This window comes from Sitophilus oryzae, unplaced genomic scaffold, assembly GCF_002938485.1.
Source record: "Sitophilus oryzae breed Bouriz unplaced genomic scaffold, Soryzae_2.0 scaffold_41_pilon_pilon, whole genome shotgun sequence".
NCBI classification, from domain to species: Eukaryota; Metazoa; Arthropoda; class Insecta; order Coleoptera; family Curculionidae; genus Sitophilus; species Sitophilus oryzae.
The window spans coordinates 5,177,376-5,199,817 of record NW_022146996.1 but is presented as its reverse complement, the minus strand read 5'-3'; the positions used below and the strand labels follow the sequence as shown (position 1 = coordinate 5,199,817).

Below are 22,442 nucleotides of genomic sequence, written 5' to 3'. Positions count from 1 at the left end.
TCATTTTTTGTAAAATGGCCCTTCTATTATTTACTACATTTTTTGTCTCTTGTAAAAAAACGCCATAACACAATTCACACCAATTGCAACCCAATCAAAACTAAAATGCAACAAAACAAAAAAATAAAAATTTATATATCACTGCCATTTTTGACAGACTTATATGCAGTATAGTACAATTCAGCAAAATATTTGAAAAATATAATATATAGCACACTAGAATAGTTGCACACAAAACTCAAAACCTGCTGGAAAAAATTTCACTCAGTTAAAAATAAAAACACCAATGTTAAATATACGAAATACCTTGTAAAGAATACATAGGGCAAACGTCGCATTATTAAAAAAAAGAGAGAATCAAGGGCCATAAATATGACAAAAAAAATAAAACAACCTCAAACCATGAGATATCAAAAAAAATTAAAACCGGAAAAAAATACAAAAAATAGAGAATTTCTAGAAATGATTGGAATTCAAAAAATAAGTCCATAAATGATAAAAAAGACGTTAGCCGTCTAACCGGACTATACATTCCACTAATATAGATATATCAGTTGTCGATCCAGCGTACACAAAATATGTACAATATATAGAACATTTGTACAGATGTAAAAAGAAATTAAATTATTTTAAATGTTAATATAACAAACTACATGTTTAATGTTGTGTTTACAATATGTGACTTATTATGTGGACATGGGTAAGTTTTTATTCCTATATATATGTAATTTTATACTTTATGTATGAATTGTGTTAAATTATTGTAGATAAGATTATGAAAAAGGCCAAAAATAGGCCGAAACTTAATCTCAAATAAAATAAAAATCTCTAATATGCAATATGCAAGACATTTATTAAATTACTAGCGTGTACCCGCGACTTCGTTCGCGTCGAATTAATCATTTGTAATGGTAAAGCAAAGCAAGAATTTCCATTAACATACAAACTGCATCAAATTTTCTCACATTTATGTCAGCATGAGAAAAAACAATATCGCGATATTATTATATAACTTGGTAATATTTGAGGGGTAGTTTCGTCTCGTTGGAATTTGACTTTCGAAAAATCCGTTTGCCAAAAATAAGCTTTTTCGTCAAGCAGTTTAAGTAGAATCGTGATTAATTAACTACCCAACTTTTTGGAACACCCTGTATGATTTTGTAAAAAATTTTAAAATATGCAAAAAAACAAAATAAATTTTGCATGTCCAAGCGTTTTCCCGAGAGACTAACCGTTTTTTAAATAACAAATATTGTAATATTTGAGTAGCGTTTTCAACCCCTTGAAATTTGAGATTCGAGAAACCCCTCCTTATCGAACTTCTACACCCCACAGTCAATCCGTTTGCCAAAAATCAGCTTTAAACGTCAAACAGTTTAAGCAGAATCGTGATTACTCAATGGTCATATTTTATGAAAGACCCTGTATAAATTTTTAAAAAATCTTAAAATATGTAAAACAACAAATTAAAGTATACGTGTTTAAGAGTGTTTCCGAAAAACTCGCCGGTTTTTAAATAAAAATATTCTAATATTTGAGGGGTGGTTTACCCCCTTAGAATTCGAGTTTCGAAAAATCCCTTCTTATCGAATCTCTACACATTAAAGTCAATCCGTTTTCCAAAAATCAGCATTTTACGTCAAGCGCTTTAAGCAGGATCGTTATTAATCAATGACAAGATTTTTCGAAACACCCTGTATTCATTTTTAAAAAATCTTAAAATATGTAAAAAACAAAATAAAATTTACGTGTTTAAGCGTTTTTTCGGAAACTTGACCGTTTTTTAAATAAAAAATATTGTAATATTTGGGGGGTGGTTTCACCCCCATGAAACTGGAATTTCGAAAATTTCCCTTCTTATCGAACCTCTACACCTTAGAATCAACCTTTATGCCAAAATTGAGCTTCTTACGTCGAGTGGTTTGAGCAGGATCGTGATTAATCAGTATGTCAGTCACTTAAGGATTTTATACAGGATGTCCGGAAATTAATGCAACAAAATTTGGTCATGGATTCTTAAAAAAAAAATAGGTGACCCGTATTTTTTATTTTTGTCGGGTGGTTAGGTTAGGTTAGTTTAAAATAATTTATTATTTTCCAAAATCTTGTTTTTATTACCTAAGTGCGAACCTAAATGTTCAAAAACCTAAATTGTCGTTTTTTAAATTTTGCTATGAAAATTTACATTAAAATTTTAGCGATTTGGTCATGTATGAAAATGGTTCTTATTTTTTTTACGCGAAAACGGTGCAGCGTACGAAAAAAAGTCATGAGATCAAATTTGTTTCCAATTTAATGTAGATTTTAAAAATAATTTTTATTTAAAAAAAAACAGTGGCGTACCATTTTTTTCTTCAATAATATTTAGTTTAAATACCGTAGGGACGCCACTGATAAAAATAAAAAAAAAATAATAGCATCAAAAATATCATTTTATGGTAAAACAACGTGTACCAAATATAGTGATTTTCGTCCAACAGGGCCCTGAGATATTAAAAAAAACTCTTTTTAGGGGCGAAATTTAGGGGGCTGTAAATCCGAAAAGGGGGACCACTGGCCAAAAATAAAAAATACGGGTCACCTATTTTTTTTCAAGAATCTATGACCAAATTTTGTTGCTTTAATTTCCGGACACCCCGTATATTAGTATAGATTAACGTACTTGATATTCGAAAACCAAGAAAAATACACAAAAACTTAAATATAAAGTAGGAATAAAAAAAACTAAATAGAAACATATTTTATATCTGAATAGACTTAACTTCTAAAAATTAACGTGATCTTGAATAATTGTATTTGCACATTTTAAATAATTTTGTCTTTTTGTTTTTTTTTCTAAGCGTAACCCCTGAAACGTTACGCATTTTTGTAAAAAATGTAAAAAAAACGACAAGCTGGTTTCAGTTTGGATTCGACTCAGTGGTGTTTACATTTTTTTTTATTTTGTAGATTTTACTTACAGTGGCGAAAACCTGATACTTTTTTCGATAGAGAAGTTTATTAGAAAAATATGGGAAATAAAAGTATATACAGGGTGGTCCGAACTGTATTATGGAAACTTCGGCAGCATATTCTGCAGATAAAAATAGGTAAAAAAAGTTCGTATAAATGTATATCTTAAAATGCTTAGTTTGGGGGATACAGGGTTGCAGTTGCAATTTCATCTTTATTCAATTTTTTCTAAATAATTTCTGAATTAACGTCAATATTTGGATGAAAATTGGTGTCTGGGAGTTTTTTGAGAAATTTGATTTTGAAATCAATACTCCAATTGACTCCTATTTGTAGGGGGCGCCATCTACATGTGTTTTAACTTTTTTTTGAAGATTAATAACATTTCGTCCGTAACTGTATAAAAAAGTATACATTTTCGTGATTTTTTTACGTAAAAAATGTCTCTTGATCTAAAAAAAATGAAAATGAAAATGAATAAATCTCTTCTTAACCCGCCATAACTAACGTGCCTGAGTACCACAACTTTACTAACGTAGGTCTGTAAGACCGATAATATAAAAAACTGGTAATTTGAGTTTTTTTGTGTTAATTTGTATTTTTTTGCTAGAAGAACATAATAAAAAAGACAACAATAAACAAAAGTCATTAAAACCCAAAAGAAAAGTTAACATGAAAATTATACGCTAAAAATAAACTGGGTTTCCTAAAGGGCAACCAAAAAAAATTGTTTTTGTCAAAAAACAGAATTCATTAAAATGTTGATATCTTGATATTTCACTTCGTCATCCGATAAGCTAATGATGATTGTCCTCAATTTCTGAGTCTGTCTCTACTTCTAACAATTTTTGTAAATAAACTTGCGTTTTTTAAAAATCATCTGCCATTAGTGATCCTAGTTTTTAATTCGATAAACGCAAAAAGGCGGGGGAACTTCCCGCACTAGTAGTAAGGGCACGGCGGGTTAATCGCTACGAGCAACGGTTCTCAAGATATGTAGAATGGAAATAGTCAATACATGTCATAATTGACAAAAAATAAACATGTCGAGTAGATATCTCGAGAACCATTAGGTAGGTACTCGTAGCAATTTTTACCAAGAGACCTTTTTTACGTAAAAAAACGTTGTAAATGTATATTTTTTACTCAATAGTTTTATACTGGTACGGACGGAAAGTTATTACTCTTCAAATCCGTTAAAAAATATGTAGGTGGCGCCCTCTACAAGTAGGAGTCATATTGACATCAAAATCAAATTTCTCATGTCAAAAAACTCCCAGACACCAATTTTCATCCAAATATTGAAGTCATTTCAGAAATTATTTGGAAAAAATCGAAATAAAAATAAAACTGCTACATCCTGTATCTCCGAAACTACGCATTTTCAGACATACAATTATAGAAACTTTTTTACTTATTTTTATCTATAGAATATGCTGCCGAAGTTTCCGGAATACAGTTCAGAACACCCTGTATAGTCTACAGAATAAGCGTAAAATTGAATGAAATAGTAGCATCTATAATATATTTATATGTAATTTAATTTACTATACCGGATGCGGTCTCAAAAGTGGCTCACCCCTATAACTTTTTTATTTTTCAGATAAAAAACGAGTTGTGTCATGTTAGTACATGACACAAATTAGGGTTGATTGACGTATTCAATTGTTTTTGGTCACTTCCTGTTTCACCGGAAATGACTACAACTTTTGATTTTTAAATAGCATCCCCGGTTTTTTTACTTTATTCGATAGAAAATGACATTCTAAATAGAATGACATATCATATGTCAACTTTTGACATTCTCCCTTAATAAAATATTGTATTTTAAAATTCAATCTAGAGTGCCATGGCTATGTTAAAAACACTAATTCTTAATCAAGGAGCCTTGGAAAAATAGATTTGGTCGTCTAATGTTTTTAGTGTCTTGTCCTGGCCAGTTAGAAAATGCCCAAATCGTATTTTTTATCATATCTCAATTTTTTCAAATGGATCGAAAGTGGCTCATTAGCATATTTGGAAAAAGCATTTTTTTAATAGTTTGATACCAGACACTTGGTATTTCGAGTCAAATTTTCGTTACGAACCGCAAGTTATAATTTCAAATAAACCTTATACAAAAATGTATGTCAAAAGTTGACATATGATATGTCATCCTAATCAGAATGTCATTTTCTATCGAATAAAGTAAAAAAATACCGAAGGTGCCATTTAAAAATCAAAAATTTTAGTGATTTCCGGTGAAACAGGAAGTGACCGAAAACAATTGAATACGTTAATCAATCCTAATTTATGTCATATACTAACATACCCAATCTCGTTTTTTTAACTGCAAAAATAAAAAAGTTATAGGAGTGAGCCACTTTTGAGACGCACCCGGTATATTAGGACTTATTTTTTAATAATATGTATTTACTTAGAGGGAAATCTGAAATTATAAATGCTAATTAAAAAAATCAGTTCGAAGTTCTGATGGAACGAGTATCGACACCAGTGATTTTTATTCGTCGAAGTTGGATTTAAGGCTTTAGGCTTCGTAAAAACACAACTTAATCCGATTTTCTTAACGTAGTTTTCTTGTAATTAAGTCGAACCGTGCTTAAATAAAAAAATAGATAAGAGGAGTCTTGTATTAATCAATTAAGTTCCATGCAGCAATCCTGTCGACGTTATTTTTTTAGATAAAAAGTTGAAAAATGTAAATAGGGATTTTTGCTATAAAATTAATATCTCTAAGCAATAAGCTTATAGAGAAATAACTTTGTATTTTTTTAAGTTGAAGATTGATTTCTCTAAGAAGTGTTTCTTGGACAAACATGTGCAAATAATATCAAAATATATCTACCTGTACAAAATATTTATATGTAGTGCCAGTGGCGTGCATATAATGTAGGCCTTGATATAGGTCTTGGGTAGGCACTGCGTACCACCTAACCGTGACAAAATAAAAATACTTTTTCGTATTATTACATTAGAACTCATTACTAATCCAACAAATATTCGCAATAAGTATTTTGTAGCTTATTTTAGTTCTATAAGAGATTACATAAGATATACAGGGTGAGTCTTAAATAAGTGCAATTTTACCGGATCGTAAATGTTTACATTACTTGCCAATGAATCATACTATTTTCTCTAATCGACTTTAAAATAGAGTGTTTTAGCATTACTAGATAAATAAATAGAGAGTTTCCGAATTATAAAACCATTATTATAACCAACTTATTTTCCAAGTTTTACATTTAGGAAAATAGACTCAGATGCAAAAAAAAACGCTGCGGAGAAATTTTTGGTCAAATTTTTAGTGTTATATTTTTGTTATTTTTAGCCCTACTTTCATAATTTTTTTAGCAAGCTGTATATAATTATATCAATTTTAATTCGTAAACTCAGCTTTTTATAAACTTTAGTATTTGGAATATTATACAGGGTTAACTTTAAAACGCCCTGTGTAATAATTCCGTTTGTAAATTTTCCTAAAATATAATTTTGCAGTCGGAACCATAACTCCTGAGCATTTTGTTTTTTTATTCATGTCAAAACATGCTTTGGTTAATTTTTAAGAGTGAAATGGACTGATAACGATCAATTTGCATTTTTTATCATTACTTTTTGATATAATTTTTTAATATGACGAGATGGTTTTTGTGACTATTTTCGTAACGTCATATTACGCTGCATTGAATACTCTATACTAAATTAAAATCTGTATCTGTACTAAATTTAAAAAAAAAACGTTAAAGACTAACGATCTAGTCCGGGTTTTAATAAACATTAATAACCGATAACACTAACTATAGATGTTAGATAATAACGTTAGTTATTATCTAACATCTGTAATACTCAAGTATACAAACAGAAAAAAAATTGTAAAAAACCTAATACATTGGATTGACGCCCTTGGCTGCTACAACTGCCTGTATATGCCGATGCCGGTTCGTACTGCCATTGAGGCTGAATATATCATATTATGTTATATTTTAATTTATCTTTAAGTATCAAGCGAAGTTCATTTAATGAAGCTGGTACTGCTTCGCGACCTCTAACCCTCCTGCCAAGCATTTGCCAAACGCCGAACATGATGGGCAGTTGTTTGCAAATTGTTGGTGGCAAGCTCATTTCGCTCTTAAAAATTAACTAAGGCATGATTTATTGACATGATCTAAAAAACAAAATGCTCAGAAGACATGGTTCTGACCGTAAAATTAAATTTTAGGAAAGTTTACATACGAAATCATTGCACAGGGTGTTTTAAAGTTAAGGTAAAAAACAACCACTCGATTAACCCTGTAAAATATGCCAAATATCACAATTAAACAACTGACTAAAATTATAATTCGTTAAACTGACTAAAATTTATGTATGCAAATAACTATAGAAAGCTACAATTATTACTATTTTTTACATTTACACCAAGCATTAATTTAGAACCAGTTCCAGCTGTAGAAAATATATACATAAAAAGGGATGTTTTGCAAGGCAGTTTATTAGTTACTTCCAAACTAATTGATCTCATTTATTTTTTGACGTAGCCTGGTTATGTAAATCATCCGCGTTTACCAGTAATAAAACTATCGACCTTTCTTCAGGGTCGGTGACAATAGGGGTTATATAATGAACAAAATTATTAATAATTCCGATCTAAATTCTCGGTTCGATGGTGGTAGGCAGTGCCTCGATCAATTCTTCCGACAGGAATTGCTTTCGAGTCGATTAATTGGATGACACAGGTGTGGAGTTCGGTCTCTTAGACAAGGTGTTCTGTGAAAACGTGGCCGTTTTTATGAGCCGTTTTTGTTTGAATATCATTCAGTAGTCTTATACAAGGCATAAAATATAGTTTAGCAAATTTCAGTTGGTGATGTTGCAGATAAATATAAAAGAAAATGTGCCTATGAGCATATGCCCGATGCGCGAGATTTTTTAATTTTAAGTAGTTCAGATTTTCATAAATATATTTTGAACACCCTGTAGCATATAATTAATATATCTTTACATACCTATATCTTGTTCTTTATCTTTATAAATTTCTCCTACCAAATTTTAGTTGTCCAGCTTCAGAAACAATGGCATCACTGACAATTTTTGACCACACTGAAATCTAACATTTGTTGAAACAAGATGAAATATTACAAAAACTATTAATTTTAGGTGTATAATATTATACACAAGAAAGTTATAGAATTTTACGCAAATCTAAAGATAAGATAAACAATAGGGTGTTGCGTTTAAAAAAATATATGTTATATCCGCCACACTTTTTTGAAGCACGCTGTATATTCTATAATGATTTTAAAATGTGTATCTTAACCTTCCTTCTTACAGGGTGAGTCAACAATAAAGTCCATTATTTCATTTGTTTGAGGTTTATAAAAAAAATGTTTAATATAAAAGTTATAAATAAATATATATAATAAATATAATAATATATAAAATATATAATAATAAAATTATTATAGAGTATACAGGGTGCTTCAAAAAAATGTGGCAGATACTTATAACTATGTTTTTTTTTAAATGCAACACCCTCTTTTTTATTTTATTTTTAGATTCTGCGTAAAATTCCATAAGTTTTTTATATATAAGTGTTAATACCTAAAATTAATAGTTTTTGTAATATTTAAATTTGTTTAAACAAATTAGATTACTTAATTGTTGACGACTAGTGATATACGAATTTTCTTCGACATTATAGAGTGAATTTTTTTCATAGTAATTCTGTTTTATAAGTCATTTCGTAAAGCCAATATACTGCCGTTAAACCGTCCCGTTACCTATACTGTGAAAATAATATAATACAAATATGAAAATGTTTTCTAGATAATCTACATCTATTCTTATAGTACTTAGCAAAGTACTATATTATTATATACTTATAGTACTGAACCAAAAAATATGTTTATCTTGGCTTGTTTGTGTATATCAGCACCGAATAATCGGTGATATCAGTCATTGACTAATTCTTTTTCAGGGAATTCTGTAACTATTATCTCTACCTTTTTCTACCATTCATACTTATTGTTACTTACTTTTACTATTACAATTTATACTTATACATGTTATAGCGTAATTTCATTAAAGATGTGGGTAAAAAGAGAAAAAAATTGGAATAAATCGCAAACTATTAAGAATGGGTATATGACATACTTAATAAAAGTTGAAGAGCTTTGCAAAATCTATATGAGTTAAAATGAAAATATATAGGGTGTACCATTTAAAAAATTAGTGATTTTTTAATTTTAAGTAGTTGATATTCATAAATATATTTTGAACAACCTGTAGCATTTAACTAGCATATCTTTACATATATTTTTTTTACATCTCTATAAAACTCATACCAAATTTTGGTATTCCAACTTCAGAAACAATGGTATCACTGTCAATTTTTTATACCACACTGCAATTTAACATTTGTTTAAACAAATTTAAATATTACAAAAACTATTAATTTTAGGTATATAACATTATATATAAAAAAGTTATGGAACTTTACGCAGAATCTAAAAATAAAATAAAAAAGAGGGTGTTGCATTTAATAAAAAAACATTATGTTATATCCGCCACACTTTTTTGAAGCATCCTGTAATCTCTATAATCATTTTAAAATGTGTATCTTAACCTTCCCTATATATTTTAAAAAAATTTGTAAACCTCGAAACAAATGAGATAATGGAATTTACTCTATCGTTGACTCACCTTGTACAGTATGATAATAAAAACGGCATCAAAGAGGGCTGGGGAATTAAAAAGGATGATAATTTTAGCTGGGTCAATTTCTAGCCGACATATGTACTAAAAAATTACATAAAACTTGTCAAAAATAAGCACTAATTATAGAAATATTAAAAAAGGATAGAACAACTTCCAGACAAATAAATTTATTTCCACAAATTACACCATTTAAAGATCATTTTTATACAATATGAAATATAGATAACGTTCCATTGAAACATAAATTTCTACGCCAAGTAAATAACATCTAGGGCTTGACCTCGCTAAAATTATCATCGATTCTCATTCCCTAGCCGTCCTTGACGTCGTTTTTTTTATCGCATGCAACAAAAGAATATCATAATGAAACAAAATCACATATCCACAGTTTTGTGAATAAGGTTGATTTTTTTAATTTTTATCCGGTTTTATGCTACGAGTCAGCAACTCTAGTCGGCCTAAAAACGCCACCATAAAGCAATTTTATTTTTCTGCAGCGATGCTATCAGAAAATAACGACAAAAAACAAGAAAGGGGCTTTAAATCAAGGAGTCCTAAAAAACAGTGGCCGGTCGTCGCTTTAGGGCTTAAGCGATCGAAAAAAACATGACAATAAATCACAACAAACTTCGCATCGTGACCCTTTTTACTCCACCCTCCCCTGCACAGATTTTCCACCCCCTCTTTCATTCCAGTGACGACTCGTAAGCGATTTCTAATTTATGATTTTGCCTCGCTTTTCATAGTTACCTATGTCTTTTTGCAATTTCTAAAGTAGTATATAATAATTTTTTTTAGTAAATAATAATTTTAAGTTAACCGTCTTCTTATTTCTGTTGGGGCTAATCTGGACGGGGCCTACTTTAATTACGAGGAGTTCGAACCGCGGTCCTCACGATGTAAGGGTCTACCAATTTAGAGAGTTTGTAAATCTACTTTGTGTGTACTTCAAGTACTTCAGTTTTTGGGGGATAGTTTTAGTTAGGTTGTGTATTTTTAGGGAATACATTGGTGAGTGGCTATTTTTCTAAAGAGTGGTTATTTAAGAAGATTAATTTATATAGAGACGCTAGTTTTTAAAGGCGTTATTTCTAGGGCACATTATAGGCGTTAGTTTCTGAGGGAATGGTTTTTTAACGAGGTGCTTCTTGAGAACAGGGATTTCAGCGAGTAGTTTTTGGGGGGTGTCTTTTTCCTTGCATTTTGGAATTTTCTCAATGTTCCATATTCAACACTAAAACAGCAGCCAATTTTCTTTGTTAATAGAGACGCCATATTTATTTTTTTCTGTTTAACGTCGCTTAAAATTGGTGATTGATTAGAAGCACTGAAAAAAATATAACGGTTTATTTGGAGAATAGTTCTTAGTATTAAAAAATATTATTTATTCCCTCTTCAGTAAAGTTTCAATGTTTCATATACAGGGTCCGGCAATAAAGTGTCGGGCATTTGTAGCTCCTAGAATAAAAAACTTTCAACCTTCCTTAACGTTTTTTTTAATGAAGGTTGAAAAATGTATATTTTTTATTTATTTACTACTGTCTCTGAAATTATCGAAATATATTTACTCATATCTTAGTGTTGTGTAAAGTGATCTGAACGTAATAAACCAAAAATGCACTAATATGCAGGGTGTTCCATTTAAAAATTATCCCGATCCACTCACTTTTTTGAGCTGCCCTATAAAAGTTAAAACATTTTCCTGAAATACATCCACGGACATACCTACTTTAGGTTTGTACCTACTTAAACAAAATTCTAAAAAAAATTATTCTAGGAGCTACAGAGGCCCGACGCACTATTGCCAGTCCCTGTAGGTATAACATCTTTTGTATTACCAAACTATACAGGGTGAGTCCTAAATAAGTGCAAATATTTTAGGGGTAGCATATATTTCCACCCCAGAAACACTATTATGAGTTTTTTGCGCGAAAAAAAGATCTTGAAAATTTGGAATTTTTTGAAAAAAAATTTGAAAATTTTTTTAGTTTTTAGTTAAAAATATACTTTGTTGATAATATGGCAATATAGATAGTAGATTAAATTTACAAGAAAGAAAATCCAGTGGTTATCAAAATTTTAAATGTCAAAAAATGACAGCAAAATGTCATTTACATATTTATTTCTGAACTAGAATGACAGACAGCAACTGTTACTATCATGTATCCTCTTGGTAATATTTTTAAACCAGTTTTTTTTTAATGTAATTATACTTCAATGAGTTTTTAATAATTATTTTTTTGGTATTATCTTAAAACATATTTTGAAAACTTTAATATCTTTACACTGTACAATTTTTTTAAAAAAATACATATTTTCATAATAATTGTATAAGCCCTGTGTATTTTACTAAAGATAGGTATCTCTGTATTTTTTACAATTTTCTCATAAAATTTATTTTTTGAGAATCTGGTTATCATAACCCCCAATATGATGACAAATGAAAAAGGACTAAAATTGTTGTGAACACATATATGTCATGTATTACTGATGGAATTTAAATAAATATTCATTAAGTGAAATAATTTATATAGTCTGTCTCGGCATAAAAATACTTGGCAATTGTTTTGACAATTTAATTTAAATGTAAATTTTTTTGTCAATTTCTGGATGCCATCAAATATGTGTTTTACACTTTTCATTCTAGCATTTTTTGACAAAATTGTGTTATAAAGTATATATTTTCCTCATTTCTCTATTTTACGTCAAAATTTGATTCTTGGTTACATCAAGCAAACTAAGTACACATTAAACGTTTTTATTTCGGTATTCATTAACAAGGACAAACATAAACACAACAAAGGAGTATATTTCATAATGTCTACATTTTTGTCAGTTTTACTACTTAATAATGATGATTAAAAAAATATATCTACTGGTCGCTACTGTTTAAAAATCGGTAAAAATAAATAATATATGAATATGTATGTATGTATACTTTGGCGTAACTTTAACTATACGCGATTACGCCACTGTCAAATGTTATCTCTCTACTCTACTATCATCCGGCAACGAATAAAAAAACGACAATAAAAAAGCCAAACAATGAAAAGAAGGAAGAATAATACATACACACATCGAACTGGCGGACAAAAGGACAGATCCACGAAAAGAATTGCCCGTAGTAGTAGACGACGACCGCCGCTTCCAAACGTCAGCTTGTTTTATTGACAAGCACGACGTACCCACCGTACGTATAAATAAAAAACAATCAACGACCCAGCAGCTGCCAGTGCGGTGGGAGACCAGCACCCTAATGACGTAGCCGGCGCGTGTTGGGGGCGTGACCCGCGACTCCTCCCACAGCTGTCTATTGGCGCCGATCCTTCTCCCCACTATCTCAACAATGACCCGCCCACCGACGAGGGGGCACTTGGTTTTGGAGGGGGTTTGACGAGGTCCAAAGGCAGAAGAGGCCGCAGAGGCTGTTCTGTGTTTATTGTATGGACGGAAAATAACTGTTGCGGTAATTTTCGAACGAGTTTGACGTTTGCTGTTAGCGAGAGGAAGGGAGGAAAAGTTGTAATTAATGAAGTGGTTGAATGTATTTTCGAGCAGAAACGGGTTGTTTATGTTTTATGGAGTTTGAAAGGAGTTAGGAAAAGCGGAAATTTTTAATTTTAACACGTTTTCATTAAATATATGATTGTTGTTTATGTTTCAAATCATCTTTTTTGATCATTTAAAATATTTATCCCTCGTAACGTTAAACATAAATACCTTATTTGAACAAATGAAAATTTGACTTCGAAATAACCATACTAGGGCTCAAGTTTCGTTTACTTGAAATCAGTTATGTAAGAAATATTTGTTTATTTAGTATTTGGAAGCCTTTTGGAATAGTAGGTATTTCACTAAACTATTTCTACGGAAATGCAACTTTTACGAATTTTCAACGTTAGAATATAGCTGAAATCACGGCTACTTTTTCTACTTTACTTGAAATCAGTTATGTAAGAAATATTTGTTTATTTAGTATTTGGAAGCCTTGCATTTCATACATTTTTTTGCGGAAATCCATCCTTTCGAGTTTTTCAAGTTTAGAATAGCTGAAATCAGAGCTACTTTCGTTTACTTGAAATCAGTTATGTAAGAAATATTTGTTTATTTAGTATTTGGAAGCCTTGCATTTCATACATTTTTTTGCGGAAATCCATCCTTTCGAGTTTTTCAAGTTTAGAATAGCTGAAATCAGAGCTACTTTCATTTACTTGAAATCAGTTATGTAAGAAATATTTGTTTGTTTAGTATTTGGAAGCCTTTTCAGGAAGCCTTGCATGTCATACATTTTTTTTGCGGAAATCCATTCTTTCGAGTCTTTCAAATTTAGTACAGGCAGTCCTCGTACTTACGGCAGGTTAGGTTCTTCAAAATAGCGCCTTAAGTCGAAACGACGTAAGTCGAATCTTATTTTGTCATAAGATCCTATAGAAAATGGAGAAGTTAGGTACTTTTGTAAGATAAAAATTCGATAAAACAAAGAGATGTGCGTTTGTCTATATTAATATTATGGTATTTTTAAATAATTGGGGTATGAGAAACAGTGTATTGTAATGTAGTTAAACTTATAATAATACAAGAAACAAAAAAAAACAAAAAAAAAACAAAAACATACATATAATAGTAAATACAGGGTGGCCCATCGAAAACGTTCCGCAAGGCATAACGGCCAGGGTAATTTTTCTTTCAGAAAATTCATAAACACGTCAATTTTGTTTGTGAGGGGGACAACTTTTGCCCCAAAAATTATTGAAAAATCTTCAACCCCCTAAGCGGGGGTGTCATCCCCCGCTTTTTTTCAAATGGGAAGGGGGGTCAAGTGGTACCGCAATAAAAAGGGCTTTCTATTCTCTATACTTTCCTGCTTCGTTTTTGAAGATCGGTCAAGTCGCTGGGAAAATATGAAGGATGGAAATTTGAAAAGTTTATTTAAACATTTATCAGAGTAAATGATAAGGATAAATTCCTTTGACCAATTTGCTGTTTTTTCTTATTATTTCTAGATGTTTGCAAACGGGTTGCGCAGATATTCAATGAACACCTTTATGGCAAAATTGTTCGCCAGTTAGTAGCAAAATTTCGCGAAACTGGTTCCGTTATGAATAAAAAGAGGCAGAGGGAAAATCCTGTAGTAAATGAAGCTATGGAGGTATTCGTATTGGGCCAAGTTGCCATGGACAGTATTCTGAGTACAAGAAAATTTGCCAATGAGACAGGCGGGAATCGTACAAGTTTACAAAGGATATTAAAAAAACACAAGTTCCACCCGTACAAAATTCAGTTGGTACAAGAACTCAACGAAGACGATTTTGATCGTTGCTTGCAATTTTGTGAAGCTATGAGTGAACGAGTGGCGAATGATAATAATTTCCTATTTAATGTGTGTTTTTCGGATGAGCGTACTTTCTTTTTGAACGGTGTAGTAATTGGCACAACTGTCGGTACTGGGCTGAGGACAACCCCAGGGTTTTTCACGAGGTGCACACAAAAAACCCTCAGAAATTGAACGTGTGGGCTGGTATTTTTGGAAATTCTATTGTGGGTCAGTTTAACGATATCGAGAAGAACTTCAACGTACAAGTGACAGAATAGCTATCTAGCAACTACCGCACGTGATCATTCAACGTTGTGACAAGTGAAAAAATGCGTAAACATCTAGAAATAATAAGAAAAAACAGCGAATTGGTCGAATTTATCCTTAATTATCATTTACTCTGATAAATGCTTAAATAAACTTTTCAAATTTCAATCCTTCATATTTTCTCAATGCCTCGACCGATTTTCAAAAACGAAGCGGAGAAATATAGAGAATAGAAAGCTCTTTTCACTGCGGTGCCACTTGACCCCCCGTTCCATTTGAAAAAAGTTGGGGGATGACACCCCGCTTAGAGGGTTGAATATTTTGCAATCATTTTTGGGACAAAAGTTGTCCCCCTCACAAAAAAAATTGACGTGTTTTTGGATTTTTTGAAAAAATAAATACCCTGGCCGTTATGCCTTGCGGAACGTTTTCGATGGGCCACCCTGTATAATACATATACTAATATGGCAACTACAGAAATACCAGAGAGTAAAAGAAAGTATATATTTATTTTTTTTGGTTGGAACTTTTATTGTGGTTATCGTCAAAATCGTAATAGTTGCTAATTAAGTAATGATCAACACTGTCCCGCTTTTTCATTACGAGGATCTGTCAACCCTGCTTGTATGTTACTAAAATTTTATTGTTTATGTCCAGACTTCTTTTAAAATTTGGATCGTTCTTTTCAAAAAATGACGTAACTCGAAGCAGTGGGACGTAACTTTGAGGAATAGTGAAAAAAAAATTGTTCGACGTAATTCGAAACGACGTAACACGAAACGACGTAAATCGAGGACTGCCTGTATAGCTGAAATCAGAGCTACTTTCGTTTACTCGAAATAAGTTATGTAAGAAATATTTGTTTATTTAGTATTTGGAAGTAGGTATGTAAACTTTAGTTACTTATATGGACTCGTTACTACTAGTTACTTTTGGTAATAGGACTCGTTACTTTGGACTCGTTACTTTGGATTCGTTACTTTGGACTCGTTATTTTGGACTCGTTACTTTGGACTCGTTACTTTAGTTACTCGTTACTTTGGTACTTAGTATCGTTATTTTATAATCGTTGTTTTGTGTACAGGTTGGAAGACTTGGGCTTGACTTGGAACTTCGTTACTTATTGTGAGTCGCTTGGTTTAACCTTTACTTTCTTCTAGTGTAAGGGTTTAATAGAATAATTTCAATACTCGGTATTCAAGTACTGAATAATATGTTTTTAATAATATGTATAATATTTTTATAATGATATGTTATCACTATGTACTAATAAAATTAAAAATAAAAGAAAACAAATCAAAGAAAGAAAATATGTGTATAATATAAAGTTCTTTTTTCTCTGTCTCTTTGTATTTTACATTAATAATTTGCAAAAATTAAAGAGTAAAAATAAAAAAATGTATATATTTTTGATAAAATGTAAAAATATTTAAAATATGTCTATTCCTCTTCCTTGACGGATTCATCTCTTCAAAAAAGTCCTTTGGATTAACGCAGCATTGTTTGGTTTGGTTTGGTTTACTAAAAATTACTATTTTTATTTTGTAGATTTTCTTATAGTGTAAGTGGCGAAATTATAACGTGAGTTTATTTTCCCAATAATATTTCTTTTAATTTCTTTTTTCTTTAATTTTTCTTTTTTTTTATAATATCTATTCTTTTTTGAAGAGGAAAAATATTTGCTCTGCTTTTTCAGATGTTAACATTTTTTGTGAATAACGTGAATCCATTTTTAATTAATATCTAAGACATATTAATCTAAATAAACAATTCTATTCTTTGCCCACCGAGCAACTATAGTTTTTCAACGTTAGAATATAGCTGAAATCAGAGCTACTTTCATTTACTTGAAATCAGTTATGTAAGAAATATTTGTTTATTTAGTATTTGGAAGCCTTTTTGAATAGTATGTCACAAACATTTTTCTGCGGAAATGCATAATTTTCAGTTTTTCAACTTTAGAATAGCTGAAATCAGTTACATGTAAACACGTTTCTGTTTTTCATTCTAGAAATTTTTCTAAACATAGACACGCAAAAAAAACTTCTTGCGGTAGTGTACCATTTTTATTTATTGATCAACGATTGTAAAATATAGCAAGATTTGAAAAGTACTCGGTAATTGGAATTCGTAAACAGACGCGTTTTCGCTTACAGCAGCGTGTTTTGGTTGCTTTGGTTAGGTTTGTTGGTTCATTTTTGTTTATTTTCGTTTTTTCTCGGTACAGTATTGATGTGTAAATTACAGTATCTACTAGATTAAGTTCGTACCTACACAAGAAAAGTGTTTAGAATGTAAAGCAGGAACACGTTTTCATGTAACTGATTTCAGTTATTCTAAAGTCGGAAAAAAAGAAAAAAGAGAATGAGAAATTTTTATGATTTTGTGTTTGGGGAGGCTTCTATATACTGGATGCTTTGTTATTTTTTTTATAAGTAATTTCATGTAAAAATCTTCACCCCATACTAGCCCTGGTTGCTTTATTTCTGTGGTCTGTACTTTAATGTATACGGTAATAATAGGTAATAAAAAAATATAGAGGGTAATATAGTAAATATAGATAATAAAAATGAGATAACAAATGCTTATTTGTTGAATTAGTAATGAGTAATGAGTAATATTATCAAAAAAAATATATTTTATGATTTTGTCTGGGGATGCCTTATTTTTCTCTCATTATATACACGCCCCAAGTGTCCTCTCCCAGTGACCTAAATCCTGAAAAAGGTTCAAGGTTATCAAATAAGCCACTCAACAGTTTCGGCTAAACAAATTCGTCGGAAATAAGAAAGACTAAGCCCGAAATCGTAATAGAGATTGAAAATAATCCCGGCCAGTCAGCGATCCCATAGCGCGCAAGGCAAACAAGCGCCGAGAGGAATTATTCGGGATAATCAGGATAAACTAGTGTTAATGTACACAACTAGGTAACTAAAGAAGCACAAAGGCACGTGATACGTCCTCGATGGCGGCAGAAATCCTCTTAGACGGCAGCAAATTTATGAATTGAGTGACTCTTTAAATTGCATTAGTTCGATGCGGCACGGGAGTTTAATGGAGGCTAAGCGGAGTTAAGCGGATAATTCTGCGGAAACATCGTTATATAGATATTTATCTTTTTCTTTCGTTTGTGTATTCGTTAATTTACCTACTTTCAATGATAGGTATCAGGATTCTGGGAAGGACAATTGATGAAAGAAAGACCACTGCTAGACTGTTTTACCAGAGAAGAACAATCGTAGAGAGACGACAAAACGAATCCCGCCTAAAATTTGGAGTGGGAGGTAAACCGGTTAACTGTCATTCCAACGTGTTTTTGGAATACGACCAGCGTTGCCATTGTTAATGATAAAGTTCTGAAATCTTACTATTTTTTTATTTGTGCACATACCTAATTTATTTTTTTGAATTAATTAATCTATATTTTATCCTTACATTATAATAGGTAGTACTTAAAGAAAGAAACTTTCAGAACTAAATATTATTAAAACTTAAAATAGATGCAGATTTGATAGCGTTTAATAAAAAATAATTAGAAAATTAAAACTATTAGCAAATGAAATATTTTATCGCATATACCTACAGGGTGGTCCGAACTGTATTCCGGAAACTTCGGCAGCACATCCTACAGATAAAAATAAGTAAAAAAGTTCGTATAAATGTATGTCCTAAAATGCTTAGTTTCGAAGATACAGGGTGCAGAAGTTTCATTTTTATTTGGATTTTTTCCGAATAATTTATGAAGTAACGTAAATATTTGGATGAAAATTGGTGTCTGGCAGAAATTTGATTTTGATGTCAATATGACTCCCACTTGTAGAGGGCGCCACCTACATGTGTTTTAATTGTTTTGAAGAGTAATAACTATTCTCTCTCATCCGTACCTGTATAAAATTATGGAGTGAAAAAATATACATTTCCATGATTTTTTCCGTAAAAAATGTCTCTTGGTAAAAATCGCTACGAGCAACCGCTCTCAAGATATTTAGAATGAAAATAGTCAATAGTGTAGCGCGGGGCAATAAGAGCCACCTAAGGAAAACCTGAAATAAAATCAGTATCAGTTCTCTGTTTTAGATAAACATTACTGGTATGCAAAAAAAAACTAAAACCTATCATTGGCTCTCATTACCCATAACAGTGGGGAAATCGGAGCCACTTTATTTTACATATTTAAATATGTTAAGAACATTGTCAAACAAAATTTGAATTATTTTAGGTAAAACACAAGAGAAAAATACATATGTCTGAAATATTTTAAAATAAAAATTCAAGTTATTTCAGTTGATATATTATATATTCCACTCTGGCTCCGATTACCCCGTTTGTTTACATATTTGCAAGTTAAAAATAACAAAATTAAATGCGCTAACAGAAGCAAAACAACTGCGCAGATCGAACTTTCATCTAATGAAATCGAATGCTTCAGTAGATTTCGTTTAACACCGCTATTTTGTTCTAAAGCAAAATATAAATACAACTTACCACTAATTTTTTAAAACGTGCACTGTATAAGGAAGTCCCGTAAACACGATGCGTTTTCTACAGACTTGGAATCGTACTAAAACAAAGCGGTGGTTGCTTTAGGAAACATTTAATGGGGGATCCCGCGTATAGCAACTGTCAGTGCTCAGATCAGGGCGCGTTATTCAAAATTACACAATGGCTCCCATTACTCAATGGCTCCCAATACCCCGCGGTACCCTACATGTCATTATTGACAAAAAATAAACACGTTGAGTAGATAGTTACTTGACTGAAATAATAAATTTGTGAAATTATTATTTTTTTAAATTCATCATAAACTTTTCTGGGAAAAAATGATGATACAACAGTTTCTGTTGAACTTTTGGCACAAAAACATTTCAAATTTATGATTTCAGTCTACTAACTATTTAGTCGACATGTTTAATTTATGTCAATTATGATAGGTATTGATAATTTCGATTCTAAATATCTCGAGAGCCATTATTTGTAGCGATTTTTACCAAGAGACATTTTTTACGTAAAAAACTTTGTAAATGTATATTTTTTTACTCAGGAGTTTTATACAGGTAGGTACGGACGAAAAGTTATTACTCTTCAAACCAGTTAAAAAATATGTAGGTGGCGCCCTCTGCAAGTAGGAGTCATATTGACATCAAAATCAAATTTCTCATATCAAAAAACTCCCAGACACCAATTTTCATACAAATATTGACTTTACTTCATAAATAATTATTTTGACAAAATCGAAATAAGAATGAAACTTCTACACCCTGTATTTCCGAAACTAAGCATTTTAGGACGTACATTTATACGAACTTTTTTACTTATTTTTATTTGCAGAATATGCTGCCGAAGTCTCAAGAATACAATAATTCGGACCACCCTGTATAATATATTAGCGACGCTAATTTGAGTTGTGTTATCTTTAATATAGGTAATATATTATTTTATGTAAAATATGTTTTTTTAATATACAGGGTGAGACCTAAATAAGTGCAAATATTTTCAGGGCTGGTAGATCTCGATAAATGAAGCATATTTTCTCTTTACCGTTTTTCAAATTAGTCCAGAATAACCGAGATTCTTTGAAAGTTAAAAAAAATGCTCACATTTTCAGAACCGCTGAACCGTTTTCTTTCTAGTAAATTAAATCTACCACCTTTTGTTTGTTTTGTTTGTTTTAATCATCTTAGTTTTAATCATCTGCTGGTGCACTGCAGTAGTAAAGTGTTTTGGTGCTCTAGCAATCGAAACATGCTGTAATTTAATTCGATTTGGCAGTAAATATATTACTTTTTGTTATTTTATTAAAAACTTCGCAATATAAAAAACGAAAAAATAAAAAACGTTAAGCATTTTTTTGTCCATTAGGCAAATTTGTTTATTAGTAAACCACTGCTGACCATCAGTCTCTGTTGGATTAACGCAGCAGTGTTTAAAAAAAATAACTATTTTATTTTGTAGATTTTCTTACAGTGGCGAAATGCCTATAAACCCATAGTACTTTTTTGGAGAGATGAATCCGCCACAGAGGTATAGACATTTTGTGGCAATATAGTTGTAAATGCTTTAATTCCAAAACCATAACAAATGACACTACAAAATTCACTTTTAATAAAATTTCTCAAACAGACAATATACCGAGACAATATTAATTTTATGTCCGTTCGTGGAAGTGAAGTGCCGCCAGTAGCCAATTTATTTTTATATTACGCCTTTCTTCTGACTCGTTTATTAGCATCATTTTTAAAATTTTATGGGGATGTTAGGATAAAATTCGAGCAGAACTAATTTTGACTATTATTATTTTTTGACTAACGTTACCGGTTTGAATATAGTCTCCTGTGGCGGGTATAAAATTTGTAGTATGACTTCTCTAATTATACTAATGTAGGTAAATCAAGTTGTAAACTTTACAAGTACCTTATTGGGGAATTTCTATCCATGACTTTACATAATTCTTTTTAAACTTGATTTAAACTTTACAACTTAATAAATAAAATTAAGTTGTAAACTGATTGTCTAGACTTTCTATACAATCGTAGTAATACTCTTCTTTTAAGTTATTGTTTAATTTTTCTGAGAAGAATATTAACAATACCTTTTTCCTTTGTGTATTACCTACCTGAAATAATTATAGTATAATTTTAAATAAATCCAGCAGGGTTTCTTTGAAATTATTTTAGTATCACAGCTAGCACAGTTTTTGTATGAGACTTAAGCTACGTATAGACTTGAATGTTGCACCGAACAACAAACGCAATGGCAAATGGAGGCGAAAAGTTTAAAATTTATTTTATTAAAAAGTTTAGATATTATTAATATATAATACGATTTGGACATCTTTTAACCGCCCAGGATAAGACACTAAAAACATTAGACGATCAAATCTATTTTTTCAAGGCTTCTTGAATAAAAATTAGTGTTTTTAACACAACCATGGCACTCTAGATTGAAATTTAAAATATAATTTTGTTTTAAGCGAAAATGTCAAAAGTTGATAATATATCAACATATCAATATGTCAATCTATTCAGAGTGTCATTTTCTATCAAATAAAGTAAAAAAAATAACTAGGATGCAATTTAAAAATCAAAAGTTTTAGTCATTTCCGGTGAAACAGGAAGTGGTCAAAAAGAGTTGAATACGTCAATCAATCCTAATTTATATCATATACTAACATACCAAATCTCGTTTTTTTATCTGAAAA

At 30.8% G+C, this 22,442-nt stretch overlaps 1 protein-coding gene across 2 annotated transcripts in view; it reads left to right on the top strand.

The window, feature by feature from the left end:
* Nucleotides 1-562: 562 nt before the first annotated feature.
* Nucleotides 563-22,442, top strand: part of LOC115885671 (homeobox protein OTX1 B-like) — an 81,943-nt gene continuing 60,063 nt past the window's right edge. For both annotated transcript variants that reach the window (XM_030904653.1, XM_030904652.1), the window contains exon 1: nucleotides 563-700. In XM_030904653.1, the coding sequence (XP_030760513.1) occupies nucleotides 661-700 (40 nt within the window). In that variant the 5' untranslated portion in view covers nucleotides 563-660. The remainder of the gene's footprint in view (nucleotides 701-22,442) is intronic.